This window comes from Diabrotica undecimpunctata, chromosome 4, assembly GCF_040954645.1.
Source record: "Diabrotica undecimpunctata isolate CICGRU chromosome 4, icDiaUnde3, whole genome shotgun sequence".
NCBI classification, from domain to species: Eukaryota; Metazoa; Arthropoda; class Insecta; order Coleoptera; family Chrysomelidae; genus Diabrotica; species Diabrotica undecimpunctata.
In genome coordinates, this window is record NC_092806.1 from 45,525,443 (window position 1) to 45,541,643 (window position 16,201).

Here is a 16,201-nt window from a genome sequence, read left to right on the forward strand (position 1 = left end):
CAAAGTTGCTTGCATCTGTGGTGAGATTGAAAGGCTTCGTAAAATCCGGATATTGTAGAAGTGGTTAGTTGGTTTTTGCAGATTTTGATACAGTTTAGGAATTGTTCTGTGTGTTCTATCTTGGCATCTTTCTTTAAACATGAGGTGAGTGGTTTTGTTATTTTTGCGAAATCCTTAATGAACTTTCTGTAATATCCAAGTAGTCCTAGAAATCCTTTAATCTGCTTGGTAGTATTTGGTATGGGATAGTCTATGATGGCTTTAATTTTGCTTGGATTTGGTTTTATTCCTTCAGGAGTTACGACGTGGCCCAAGAATTCAACTTCTTTTTTTAAAAATTCGCATTTGTCTATCTGTATCTTGAACCTAGTTTCTCGTAGTCTTTCAAAGATTTTCTTAAGGTTGACCATGTGTTCCTGAAGTGAGGTTGAGTATACGATTATGTCATCCATGTATACTAGGCAGATTTCTCCTATGAGTCCTTTAAGCACATTGTCCATTATTCTCTGGAATGTAGAGGGTGCATTCTTTAAACCAAAAGGCATTCTAAGGTATTCATAATGGCCATTTTCCACGTTAAATGCTGTTTTCTGTATATCTTCCCCTGCCATTTCTATTTGGTGAAATCCACTGGCTAGATCGAGGGTGGAAAAGTATTGACAGCGTCCGAGTTTATCAAGGATGTCCGTGATATTTGGAATGAGATACCTATCGTCTATAGTCTTCTCATTTATCTTTCTGTAATCGACTACGATTCTCCATTTAATTTTTCCAGAGGCGTCTGGTTTTTTTGGTACGACCCAAATTGGAGATGACCAGGGTGATTGACTTGGTCTGATGATGCCTTGGTCCAGCATTGATGTGATCTGTTTTTGAACCTCTTCTCGATGTACGTGTGGATATCGATATGATTTTGTGAAAACTGGGACTTCATCCGTTGTTCGTATGTGGTGTTTTATTTGATTTGTAAATGTTAAAGTATCATCAGGATTATGGAATATATCTGCAAATTTTCTGCATAAACGTCTGTGTGCATCTCTTCTTCTGGATTTAGATGATCTGTTCTGATGAGAGGATCGCTATCTATTCTTGTTTCTGTTTCCATTGGAATGATGTCCGAGGTATACAAGTGATATTCATGAAGATCTATTGGATTGCTTCTAACAGGATCGGTGAGTGCTACTTGAATAGGTTCATCAGTATTGTTGATCATTTCGGTCCATGCTAGCTGATTGCAGGCTTCACTGAGAGTTTCTCTTAGAGTTGCCCCTTGTATTTCTTGTTTTGGTATAAGTATGGTGCCTTTTGTTTGTTTTACTGGAAGTCTTACTTGTGTGATTGTTCTGGGTTCCAATTGAATTGTATAAAATTGTGTTTTGTTGGTTTCATAATAAAAGATAGGGAGAACTGAGTGTGCTGTAGTTAGTGTGGATGCTGGGAAATTAAGATTTGCTTGTAGAAGTTTTAAGTTATCGAGGCCACTAAGACCATCAAATGTTTTATGGAATTTAAAAAGGTAGAATTTTAAATTAATATTAGAGTTAAATTCTGGGAAGATTGGAATTTCGGCACAATATTCCTGTGAATGATTTTGAAATATTGAACTGACTACAAACGGTTCATGTTTGATAGCATTTTTATAATATTCGGATGCAATTTCGGGGTTAAGAAATGATTTGGTTGCCCCTGTATCAAGAAGAAGTTTAAGGGGAGGATTTTTAATTTCGATATATGGAAGTTCTTTTTTATCTGAATACGAATTGAGTTCGATTACGTTTCTTCGTTTTCCTCTTGGAGTTTTGGAAAATTTACATCTTCTTCTTCGTATTGGGCATTTTGGTAATCTTCTACGTGGTAGTCATCTGAATATGCGTCCTGATTTGGATAGTAGTATGTCTGTTCTCCATAGTAGGCATCGGTATCGTTTTCGTCTTGTTGTTCAATATTGAATAGCTCCTCTACGGTGAACTTGGGGGTGTGTAGTTGCGGTTGCTGCGGCCTAAAGTTTCTGAAGCTTGAACCTCTGTTATGTCCCGTTTGGCGTGTACTTATAGACATCGGTGTTGGTTTGTACTGTTGTGGTGGTCTGCTTGCCCATGGGTTAGGTCTTGGAGGTTGTGTGTTTGCCATGAATTGTTGCCTTGGTTGTTGGAATCGAGCGGGTTGTATTGGCCATCATGGGGTAAATGTTGGTCGGAACGGTGCTGGATTACTTCCGAAAAATGGTTGATGTAACTGTGGCCTGGGCATGGGTTGTTGCCATTGTGGTGGTGTTGTGAACTGCGGCTGTCTCTGGGGTTGTGTGTGGGTAGAATTCTTATTTGGCAATGAAAAATTGGTTGTTTTCTGCAAATACCTAATATTGTTTTCTTCTTGGATGAATTGAAGAGCGAAAGCAAGATTTGTAGGCCTCATTGATCGTATGGTTGATCTCATTGGTTCTCGTAATCCTGCTAAGAACGTAGTTAGGGCCTGTTGTTGAAAGAATTCCTTTTTGCTCCTCTTTACATCTGCATTGTCGGTATGTAGTTTAAAGTGGTTCGAAATTGTGTTTAAAAGTGACATTACTTTCTCGTGAAACTGTTGAGGAGTTTCGTTGGGTCCTTGCCTTAAGTTTAACATGTCTCTTGTAAGCGAATTTTCATTACGTTGATCGGCAAAGTTTTGAATTAGTATGGTCCTTATCGTGGGCCAATCTTTACACCCATATACGGAAATGATTTCTCGAGCTCTTCCTTTAATTTTATTCATTACACCTCGAGTTATCATATGATTTTGGAAGTTATTGGGATTATTTGGAAGTTATTGGGACACCCCAGAAAAGATTAAGATACATTGTAGTAACTTTAATGAAGTTGTGAAGTTCATTAGGGTTACCATCGTAATCAGGCACGATGGAAAGATCTTTATTGACGTCGAAAACTAGAGCGGGAGCGGGTGCCATGGCCATAGTATTTAATTCACTAGCGGGAGTAATAATTATAGATGGTATATCTAAGCTATTTAAAGTATTATCTAAAGAACTAACGTTGGTTTTTAAACTAAATTGAGAAGCTGAGTTATTTTGCGAAATAGAAGCAGCACCAGGTTCGATAATCGATTCACTAATAGTTGAAAGAGAATTACTAATTTTAAAAGATGAAGCTTGTGAATCAATTAAATTATGATTAGAAAATATTTTAAATTTGCTTACAGATAAATGATGATGCTTGGGTGCATTTCTTTTCGAAGGAACTGGTTTCTTTTCTTCTTTCGCTTTCTTTTTATCGTCTTTCGTCATATAAATTGATTTCTACTCTTTAACTCTGGATTTTCGTTGACTTCTGGGGTTGAACGGCCGTAGTTTTCCCTGGAAGTTGGTTGGTTCGTAGCGGGTAAACGTTTAAGAACGACGAGGATCTTCTGTAGACTCTCCCACTATCTTACTGCACTGTGCCACTTAAAGGTTTAAACTCACGAAGGTACTTTTTAAAAAGACCCTTTATTAACTTTTACAACTATACTGCACTGCTTTATTGATTGAAAATAACTGAATTTAATTACAATACTATTTCTTTTATATAAAAATTAAATGCTGACAAAACTGTTGATTGGGTTTGCTGACCTCCGGGGTTATTGCACCGTAATTTGGGTTATGATTGCTTTTATCTAAAGCCTCCAAAGATTTTTTTTGTGCCATCGTGCATTCATCCCAAACAATCAATTCACATTGCTGCAGAGTTCTTCGAAATGTTGCAGGTTTGAGTTTCGTTGTTTTGCATGTTTAATGGCACTTTTAGTGCTGAATGGGCTGTTCGACCACCTTCAAGCAAAGATGCTGCGATTCCCGACGAAGCGAGTGCAAGTGCAATTTTATTTTGTGAGCGAATTGTTGCTAATATCAATGAAATCAAAAAAGTTTTTCCTGTACCACCAGGTGCATCTAAGAAGTAAATCTCTGCTGTTTTATCATTTGTTACTTTTATAAGTCTATCAAATACATACTTCTGTTGTTCATTCAATAGTGGAAGATTTGTTTGAATTAATTCTTTCAAAGTGTTCCCGGACCGAACAGTCCGCTCCAAAAATATTTGTATGGGAAAAATAAAAGGGCTGTTTTAGGGTTTTCTCTAAAATTATTCGAATTTTTCTTGCTTTAAAAACCATTCTTAGACTTCGAGGAACATTTTAAGAAAAGAATTGTTAAGATTGGTCCATGCGTTGTTGAGTTATGCGCTTACCAACACATTTTGCGATTCATTTTTATATTATAGATATACATTTTGTGATATTGACGATTTATGTAATTTCAGTATAGTTTAAATTGTTGTTGTAATTTTTCTGACATTTTATAAGATTTGTCCATAAAATTGTACAATTTTCAGTGACAATAAAGCATATTTCTATTGTATTCTATTCTATAAATATGTAATTATTAAGTAAATATTTTTTATAGTCGTGTGCTTTACGTCTATTATTGTTGCTATAGAGTTTTAAGTTACTATCGTCAAACGATAGCGTAGTGAAAATTATTATATTATTAACTCGTATAACTCGAAATAATAATACGTATTATGTTATTTAATTATATTACTTAACAAAAGCTTTCTTGTAATTATAAATACTGTTTCATCACTGTTTTAAAAATAATAAAAACCAATAACAAGCATCAGTACATGGTCAATATTTGCTTATGTAGAATTTTATAAATTCAAAAACAGATAATTCAAAGAACAGTGAACAGTAGTTCCCAAATAATTTTAAGACGACTTCAAGCACAGAACTATTTCTTTTTCTTAACTAACTACATGGATACCTTTTGTTTTAAGAAATAAAATTTTCTTTTTGATCTTACTTATGCCTATTCAGCCATTTCAGGCTATTAGTTTTGGAATTTCCAATCAAAAGTTTAAAGCTTTTTTCATTATAATTGATATGTTACTTAAGATTTCATTTAATTTATCTTTCTATTCCCTTTTCTTTTATTTACCGGATTACCGATATTCTCATTGGAAGCAAACGGTTGTATCAGTAGCTAATAAATTCTTACAAATAAGTTAAAGAGGTTAAAGCAGGTAAACTATTTCAGTTAAGTCTACTATTGCTTCGTAGAACATATGATAAAGGACCTCATAGGGACAAAGAAACTTAGAGGTGGAACGATGAAGTACATCAGAATGTAAGCTAGAAAAGAGAGGCTACAAAGAGGTATACCAGGTCTAAAAGAGAAAGATAAGAATATATACAAGGTAGCAAAACGCGATGTAGCGGATGCTAAAAAAGATCGTCCGCATGAAGATGAAGATGAAGATGAAGAGTTGGATGAAACCAAAGAGATGAAAAGGCTATAGAGCATTGCTTAAGCAAAGAAAAAGGTTTTGGCTCATGTGCGGCGGATTAAGGATGCTGATGAAAGAGTATAAAGACCTGATGTTCAAATAAAGCAAAGATGGTATTAAGAAAAAGCTAAATAAAGGACACCAGAGGAGAGACAGAGAAAGCGGGATCCCAAATCAGCAGAATGTAATACCAGGGATAGTGAGAGATGAGGTTATCGAGGCTTTCAGTAAAATAAAGAATGGTAAGGTATTAGGACCTGATACAATACCTATATGGGTTTGGAAGGCACTAGGAGAGAAAGGGGTTTATGGGGTTTTGTGTAGGATATACGAGGAAGTAAGGATGCTCAATGAATGGAGAGAGCATATGATGGTATTAGTGTATAACGGTAAAGAGGACATTGAAACGTCGATAATAGAAGGAAAGTTTGGGTTTATGCAAGGAAGGAAAAAAACAGTTTATAAAGATATATAACGAGAATAAAAGAAAGCTACATTCGATATTTATGGATCTTGAGATAACGTATGATAGAGTTCCTGGACAAGAGCTAGAGAGATGTATAAGAGAGAAATGGGTTCCTGAGAAGTACGTAAGGCTCGTGAATAATATGATTAAGAAAACGTACACCAAAGTAAGCAATTTGTATTGACCGAAAGTTTTCCAATGACGGTAGATTTGCATCAAGGCCCCTTTACCGAGGCCCCATCTGTTTAATCTTGTTTCGGATGTACTGACAGAGAAGGTAAGAAAGGGGTCCTTTGATCAATGCTTTTTGCTGATGATATGTTAGTGGAGGAGAGCAAAGAAATATTGGAGAAGTTGGAGAGTTGGAGAAGGGATGTTAAAGAGGAAAGAGTTAAAGAAGAGTTAAAGAGGTAAAGTTAAGGTTAGCACGTCGAAAATGGAGAACATATGATTTTAGTAACAGAAATGTTTAGTAATATTAAATTTATTGGAAAGAATCTGGGATGGATAGAATAATTTAACTACCGTGGCTCCCACAAAATGAAAAATCGGACACTAGAGAAACATGTTGCAAAGACTGGTCGTCCACCAATAAATAATAATGTAAACCTTGATGTATTATTAAGTGTGACAGAGAATCGTCAAATAGCTTTAAGGCATATTGCAGATGAGATAAAAATTTCAAATGCCTGGTTTACATGTACTAAAAAAAGAGAAATATCATCCGCATGAAATTCATAATGTCCAGGAAATCAATGAAATGATCCAAATCGCCAAATTTAGTTTTGCGAATAAATACAAAAATTATAAAACCAAAGGCCACGTTCCGTTCATAAAGTCCTTTGTTCTGATGAAGCAACTTTCTAGCTACAACATGGAACAATGAATTGGCAAAAATGTAGATATTGTATGTAGTAAAGATGATACACCCCCACACCTTACACTTCGAATTCGTAATTTTTGGCTTTTAATTGATTAGTAGACAAGGAATAATAGAATGGCCTCAAGATGTCCAGATCTTATACCACTTGGTTTTTTTCTATGGGGTGACTTTCATCAAAAATCAAAAGTTTACATCGGTCGAACACAAAATCTTCATCATTAAATTTTATAAAAGGTTTATAAAATAGTGGCAATATGAACATTTAGTTTAAGCTAAAAGCAATTTTTATTGTAAAATATTTTTTTTGTTTTCAGGCAAAATGTACCTACTTTGTATTTAAGAACTTACACACATATGTAATAATAAATTGTTGTGTAAATTAATCTTATTCAAACATTAAATCTTTTTTGTCCACCCTGTATAAATAAGTATGTTAATGTTTATATCACTATATAAAGAATTAAATGTCTTTTCAAATAAGCTATCACGCGACTCCTAGTCATTTAATGAAATTTTCGATGGCGTCCTCACGCCCAGATGGATAACGTCACTAGTATGATGAAATAATCAACATATTTAATAAAATATGTATCACTTTACCCATCTCCAAATACATATTTAATTAATATTTAAACATATGTAATGTTTTTTTATAGTCCTAAATAAAAATTTTTATTTCTTCATCCCCAGCTCAGGACATAAAGATCAGAAAATCAAACGACTATACACAATTGGTAGCCTAACAAAGCATGTTACATAGATTAATAGAAATTTCCATGTCAAAAACTAACTTTGTGATAAAATTGCATATTATTAAGCAAATAGCAGTAAACAATGCGTACATCGAACAAACAATAAATAAGATTTTAAATTAAAAACTACATAAAAAAGCCCTGAAATTAGAAAAGACTAGAGAAAAAATCCAGTACCTTCTGCTTGATTACATACACAGGTAAAATATCAACAAAAATATCCAAATACATAAAAAGGAAGGAATAACAAAGGAACAAATAACAACTTAAGCAAATATATTAAGAACAACAAGAGCCAAAATAAAAAGCATTTACACAATGGTGTACACAGAATTAAATGTGGCGACGGCCCAAAACCTTACATCGGTCAAACTGGTAGAACATTTAAGAAATAAATAGCAAAGCACAAAAGGGCTTTCAATAATCTTCCTTCAATCCTACCCCCCGGAGGCAGTATAGTGGTCATCATAATGTCGTGTATTGTCCGCCTCCAAAGTTTTCTGTCTCTGGTAACTTCTTTTATCTCATGCAAGGTCTTTTGCATATGCTCGTAATTTGATCAATTTATCTTGTTAAAGATTTTCCTCGTAATTTTTGGCCTTCTACCTTCCATTAAATAATAAGTCTTTCCATGTTTTCTGTGTCTGCTCTCATAAGATGTCCAAAGTATTTTAATTGTTGGAGATGGGCTTTATTGGATGGCTGTTTGCTGACTTTTAGCTCATTTAAAATTGAAATATTTGTTCTGTGGTCGGTCTACGGAATTCGTAACATTCTTTAAAAGAACATTTCAGTGGCGTCTATCTTTTTTCTTTCCGCTTGTCGTAGGGTCCAAGATTCACATCCGTATGTCAGTATTGGGATATTAAGTGAAGAAATTTTATTACGGTTTCTTCTGTAGCTTCGAACATTTCTGCTGTTTTCATATCTGGACCTGGTGCTTTGTTATACTTAAGTTTACTGGTCACCAGTCTTATTTCATTCTCGAGTGTGTTAGGTTGTTCTTAGATTTCTTTAGCAGTTTGGTGAACAAGTTGCTGACGTTGATCATCTCTATATAGAACCCGGCAATATAATCTCCATGTCTCTGCTATTTTTTCTCTGTTGGTTCTTAGGGTTCCTGTGTGGCATTCAACGGCTTAAGTTCTGCCTTTTCGTCTCTTGTTATTATTATGGTATTTTTTAAATATATCTCTTGGATGATTGTTTTGATTGTGGCTCTCAGTTTCTTTGCATATATTGTGATAGTATTGTTGTTTATCGGCCCTGCATCTTCGTTTTATTTTTTTTTGTTGAGGTCTCTTAAACTGACCTTTTCCCTTTTACTATGTACACCACTATCACCAAGATTTCTTCTATTTTTAATTATTTTAAGGGTTTTACCTGCTATCCGGTAATTTTTTTACTGGAATGTTTACCTTTAGATGATTAATTAATGTTGTTAGAGAATGTTTATTAGTCTCCCATATTTATTGTGATGTACCCTTACGAATGGAGGCCATACTTTTACTGAATCTACGTACGCACTTCACCTTCTAGACAATAATCTTTCTTTTAGTGATCAATTTTAAATACTTTACATTCAAAATTAAGGCCTTAAGCTATCTTTATTAGAATCTACGGAAATTAATAAATTAAAACATAAAGACATAATTCTGCATGACCAACTTGAGACAAACAGTTCTCCCCTCCTTAACCTATTCAGTTGAAGACTATAAAGTGTAAAAGCATTCCAAAAATCGATCACCTGAGAAAGGTACTCTACCAAAATTAATGTAGTGATTATAAATTAGGATAAATTTTATAAAAGTTTTGAAAACAAAAGTTTAGTGTTAAAATAGATCAAAACAGTGCACCATACAACACGAATCGGAAATGAACGTGAAGAAAATCGAGTTTATAATCGTTGCAAACAGATATAATCACAGCTTACAGCTTACAGCTTAAATGATTCAGTCGCTATTTAATAAAACTAGCGCGTGTCAGCGTCTTAATATTTATTACTTAATACTGAAAATAAATTACTTTAAGTCTTTTAAAATAGTATAAGCTATTTTTTGGGTTTCAAATATACCTTACTTAAATAACAAGAAATATTTAAATATTTTATGTATGATTTTGATGTCACACCTAAAATGATACAGATAAGATGAAGCATTACACAACTTATCAATTTGAAATTTGCAAAGTAGGCGTTGCATTAAATTTATATTACAAGTATTTTTATGTTTAATTTGTACATAATCTGAATTTGAACATACATCTATTTTTATAGCGAATATGTACAACAGGAAGATTACCAAAACGCAATTATTTTTACAGATTAACTTTCAGTTTTAAAAAACTCGAATACATCCAATCACAATATAATTAAAAATTTAAAAGATCTTAATTAAAATCATGAATTCTACTGGGTCAAATGACACGCAGGTATAACAAACAATGAAGTCGCAAATAACATTGTCAAAGAATGTATACATACAAATTGGGGAAGATATAAATTGTGAATTAAACTGATAAGATTGGTTAAGGCTACAATACGTAAAGTTGTTTGCAAAGTCCAAATACAGGGCGAACAATCACAGGCATTTGAAACGCATGTTGGGCTGCGACAGGGAGATGCGCTGGCGTGTCTCCTTTTCAACATAGCTTTGGAAAAGGCGGTCAGGGATGCCCAAATAGACAGCAGAGGAAACATTTTTAATAAATTATCCCAAATTTTGGCATATGCAGATGATGTTGATCTAGTTGCCCGCACAACACGCAAGCTAGAAGAAATGTATACCACCTTGTCACACGCCTCAAAAAATATGGGCCTGCAAGTAAATGAAAATAAAACTAAGATAATGGCATCAATACCCAACAATAGAGCCAGAAACATCGGCCACCAACTCACGGTTGATAATTTTACCTTTGAAGTGGTGGACAAATTCACATACTTAGGCTCCCTGATCACTAAGGAGAACGTCATAACGGAAGAAATCAAGCGAAGAATAATCCTAGCAAACAAATGCTATTTTGGACTGAGTAGACATATGAGATATATTTATATATTTATATAAATATATCTAAAACCCAGATGATGACAAATCTTGTAGTCAGCGAAGATATATGCGTAGGAACAAGATCCATAGACCAGGTAATCTCCTATAAATACCTAGATCATGAGATTCGCATAGGAAAAGATAACCAAACCGTTGAGCTTCTCCGTCGTATAAGACTGACTTGGGCAGCCTTCGGCAAGCTGAACCATATTTTCAAATCGTCTGATATACCAATATGCCTTAAAAGAAAAACGTTTAATCAGTGTGTTTTGCCAGTGTTAACTTACGGTGCCGAAACGTTGACCATGACAAGGAGAACAGTTCAAAAGATCCGTGTGTGTCAAAGGGCGATGGAGCGTGCTATGTTGGGCGTTTCACTACGAGACAAGATCCCAAATCGCCAACTACGACAAAGAACAGGAGTGGCTGATGCAATAGAGAGAGCAGCAACACTAAAATGGAACTGGGCAGGTCACGTGGCTCGAATGACAGACAATAGATGGACAAAGCGGATACTGGAATGGAGACCAAGAGATGATGCCTACCGAAGTAGAGGTCGTCCACCAACACGTTGGACTGACGATCTAAAACGTTGTCATAGGAATTGGATGCAAGAGGCACAAGATCGAAATTGATGGAAAATTATGAGGGAGATCTATGTCCAGCAGTGGATAAGCGAAGATTGAATGATGAGACATATGAGAAGCAGAAACTTAAGCCAAAAAACAAAAATAACCATATACAAAACCCTTATACAACCAGTGTTGACATATGGGTCAGAGGCATGGACCATTTCCAAGGCAGATGAAAATCTCCTGCTTATATTTGAACGAAGGATCCTGAGAAGAATATTTGGTGGCATCTGTGAAAATGGTGTTTGGAGAAGGAGGTACAACTACGAGATATATCACAGATATAAACATATATTTGGTGGTAAAGACGTAGTATCCTTTATAAAAATAGGAAGACTAAGATGGGCAGGACATCTGGCAAGATCACAGCAGAACAACCCTCCTAGAAGAATCCTTATGTCACAACCTGTGGGAAGTAGAAAAAGGGGTGGACCAAAACTCAGATGGAGGGATGGTGTAGATGAGGATGGTAGACAAATAGGCGCAGCAAACTGGTAACAGTTGGCAATGGATAGAACTGACTGGCGTAATAGACTTGGGAAGGTCGAGGCTCTTTTATAGGGCTGTAGCACCAATGATGATGATGATAAATTGTGAATTATCAATAGAAGTACATATCAATTTATAAAAACAAACAATGAAAAAATGTTGAAGAAATGGACATACTTGTGGCTAGAGTACTGTTTTAAAAATCTAACTCGATATACAAAAATAGAAACCAAATCGACAAGAAATCCTAAATACAGCAAATATGATTACAACCACAATTTTAATGATAACAATCAATAGAAGAACATATAAATTTATAAAAACAAAAAATGAAAAAATGTTGAAGAATTGGACATACTTGTGGCTAGAGTACTGTTGTAAAAATCCAACTCGATATACAAAAATAGAAACCAAATTGACAAGAAATCCTTAGTACAGCAAATATGATTACAACCCTCATTAATATGATTACAATCAATAGAACAACATATAAATTTATAAAAACAAAAAATGAAAAAATGTTGAAGATATGCACATACTTGTGGCTAGAGTACTGTTTTACAAATCCAATTCGATATACAAAAATAGAAACCAAATTGACAAGAAATCCTTAGTACAGCAAATATGATTACAACCGTAGAAGTATAACCACTATCAGTAGAATGAAGTTTGGGCACGCATATCATCCAGCACATTTCCATAAAATCAAAATACTGCAGAACGATTTTAGCGAGCTTTTTTACATAATCCGAGATCTGGACCACATTTTCTTTGGGTACATAAAATACAGAGGGCAATCTGTTTAACTTTTCAAAAAATGTATACAGTTAAAAATCGATAGCCCATATAATATCATGTATATGCTGGCTTTAGATAGAAAAGAGATTTACGATTGCATGTTATCTTTTGTAAAAACAGCGAAAATTTAACTATAAGATCATTTTTATTTTACTTCTCATGTTTTTCCTAAACAAATAAACTAAATGAAATTATAACACTAGCAGAAGAACAACAAAGTTTTAGGTCGGAAAGATGATGCACCGACGCTATATTTATAATGAGACAAGTGGAAGAGATATTATTAGAATACAACAAACCGGCATATCTATGTTTCGTGGACCTTAAGAAGGCGTGATCGGGTCAAATTAAAGAATGTTGTCCACTTATTGTACGCAAGAGATACCTCTAGGAATAATCAAAACGATCGAAAATATCTACCAAAACAATACAATAAAAGTAAAAGTGAAAGAAGAACTAACCGACCCTATTGAAGCTGGTAATGGGATAAGACTGGGAGATTTCCTGAATCCTCTATTGTTCAACCTGATTATTAATAAAATAATAAAAAAATTAAGAACTATAAAATAATACCAAATGGGAGAAAAACAACTTAAACTAATGAGCTATGCAGACGACGCAATACTACTCTCTCAAAGTGAAGACGATTTACAACGTATGCTGCACCAATTTAATATAACCGCCAGAAAATTTAAAATGTTAATTTCCCCAAAAAAAGACAAAATGCATGGTTACAACACCAAATTTACTAAGATGTAAATTGGAGCTGAAAGGTCAGATAATAGAAAAAGTAACGTAGTTTAAATATCTATGCATTACATTATCTCGTTACGGAAAGCTCGAAACTGAAGTGGAAGATCAAGTAAATAAAGCAAACAGAACCGCAGGCTGCCTGAATGAAACAAATATGGAGAAATAAAAATATCGGTAAAGAAACGAAAGGCAGAATTTACAAAACAGTCATCAGACCAATAATGGCAGTATCAGACCAATAATCGCAGAAACACGACCTAACACAGATAGGACAAAAAGGATGTTACAAACAACAGAGATGAAAACACTTAATGGTAAGACACTATGGAATAGAGTACAGATATACGACGTAGATGCAAGGTAGATAACATTAAGAACTGGTTAAGAAATAGAAGAGTAGAATGGAACGATCATATAAGCCCAATGACAACAAATAGAGTAGTAAAGACGGCAAGAGACGGTTTTCCAATAGGGAGACGATCAGTAGGAAGACTGCGAAAACGATGGAACGACAACTTACTGGAGCAACATTGTAAAACAGACAGAGTTATGCTTCAAAAGAAGAATAGAAGAAGAAGATGTGTTTCCTAAATGTTTATACCTACACTATCTGAGGTCTACCTTATGTTGTCAACAAAAATGCATTGGTAGACCCCTGGGCGAGAAGAAGAGGTGTAATCCCTGTTAAATCCTGTTATTAAAATAATTTAATTAATGATTCTGGCTGCATGGGCATCCTTCCTAATGCCGAAAAAAATCTGGTGATTTAATACAAACCGAAAAATAGTCTACTATTAAAAAAAAATTTTGTATAAGATCATTTGCAACATTAATAAAGTCAAAAACTGATAAACTATTAAGACATTATTAAGGGATTCTTAGATAGTAAAACTCAACTATACAATTAACTCTTAGAATGTACTAATAGTTTCGATATTATTATTTAATTATACACTCAAAAACCAAATTTGAAGTTAGAAAGAAATGAGACCATCAGGAATCAGGATCAAAAAGAGTACAAGACTTATTTTAAGATTTATCTCTCCTCACTTAATGCACACCATTAATGCAAATAAATTTTTTATACAATAACAGTATGAACATTTTGAAAGGGATATATCTGAAGTTTTATATCAAATGTTATTTATTAATTATTTATAATTGAAAGGATTGTAACATGCTCTTAAATTAAAATGTCGTTAATTGGGGGAAGAATAACATTACCACCAATAAAGTAAATTTTTGACCGCCGATCAGATGCAATATTCTGGGTCAACTGGTTTGTTACTTCAATTATATAGAATCAATAAGTAATGATGCGAATCTTTCTTTTAATCAAGAACTGAAGATGGGGTTGTACCACGAAAAGCTTCTTATTTTATAACTGTTTAAAGCTTTGAAATTATAACTTTATATAAGGTTCACATGTTTATTTTATTGTAAATTTATGGTATACTACCCACCCCTAGCAATTAACTTGTTGGAGAGTTGTCCAGTTTTGCTTTAAATTTTTTTTTTAATTTCATATTTTTTGCATGTTTTTTATGAAATATTTAAAGTTTTATATACACAAAATTATAATAAATCATAAAAGTTCCAAATTTTCGTAAAAACTTACTGTGATGCAAGAGGGCAGCTCATTTGTCTCAGTGCGCCTTATTTCACTGTTAAAAACTAACTGACGATATCAATCTATCAATTCTAATTCACAACTATCTTCCTGTCTGTCTTTAAAATGGATTATTTAATAAGCTCTACATGACTTGTTATAGAAATGTAGCCTTTATATTTGCGGACATATCGCATGTCGGTGGAATTCGGTTGTCGCGTGTGAAAGAACTTTATTAGAGGGGAGGACGAAAGCGTTCCCATTTATTTCCGTTATATGCTAAGTTTCATAATTTCAGGTATTTGTACACTCTACACTTTTTTGTATTTAAAGATTCTTCTATAGTATCTTCTATGGAATATTACTGTATAGACTATGAAATCATTTCAAAACAATATTTTGTTATTTTTATAAGCCATTATCAATATAAAGGGTACCCGCCGTTAAGATAGGCATGTCCTCACTACCAGAATTATTTTTTTTTATTTGTTTACGTTATATGTGATTACAAAATTTTGTTTGGTTTTTGGTGATGTTTCTCATTTTATAACTTCAAAATATATCAAATCAAGGTTTTTTTGTAGGTTAGGCATATAAATTGGAAGTAACTGAGTCGTTAGGACATTCAAAAATTGGGCGAAACACCTTTAAATCCCCCAAATATCATGTTTTTTCAAAGTTTATAATCGGGGTTAATCAGATTTTTTGAGATCGATACAACCCGAATCAATGCGTCTTTAAATTTAAAAAACATTATTTTCAGGCTACAAAGAAACCAATACGACCATCTTTTATGCGAAAAACCAGGTTTTTAGCGGTTATTCGGTGGTTTTTACTATATTTACTCAACTCTTTTCACATTTCCACATCTTTAAACAGCATGTTTTCAATTAATTTTTTCAGACAAGCTAGAGATGTTTCAGCTTCAAATGCGAAAAACCCGGTTTTCGTTTTTGTGAATTTTACTGAATTTTTCCATCTTTTCTTACCTTTAAACACTATTAAGCAGCGCCGTTCAAAGAATGTGACTAGCAAAGATCAGACATTTTTTCGGAATAATTAAACATGTATAAATAGTACCATTAAAGTGTGCCTTTTTCGCAATTATTTAGTAAAATATTTCATGATATTTGAGTTTTTCCATTTTCTTGCATTAAAATAACATTTAAAGGTTAAAAAAATATGTAGCATCAATATTTTCAGATTTTAAGTAAGAAAAAAACATGTTTATATGTATTTATACATACTGAATGAGAAAAATCACTTTTATTATTATTTAAGGTTATTTTGAACTTTTTTAAGTATTTTTGTAAATACTGTTATTCGAACAAAACCTCTTTTGTTAAAAAAACCTCATTTAATATATATGTTACTCAGTTTGTCTCAGTTTGAATAAACTGCATTTTAAGAAAATAATTTAATATTTTAACGTTTTTTGGGTAGCATACAAAAATAAA

At 33.5% G+C, this 16,201-nt stretch overlaps 1 protein-coding gene across 1 annotated transcript in view; it reads right to left on the reverse strand.

The window, feature by feature from the left end:
* v (Tryptophan 2,3-dioxygenase vermilion) overlaps window positions 1-14,978 on the reverse strand; it is a 67,804-nt gene extending 52,826 nt beyond the window's left edge. Inside the window, exon 1 of the mRNA XM_072529392.1 lies at window positions 14,754-14,978. Within this exon, the coding sequence (XP_072385493.1) occupies window positions 14,754-14,776 (23 nt within the window). The 5' untranslated portion in view covers window positions 14,777-14,978. The remainder of the gene's footprint in view (window positions 1-14,753) is intronic.
* Window positions 14,979-16,201: the final 1,223 nt, after the last annotated feature.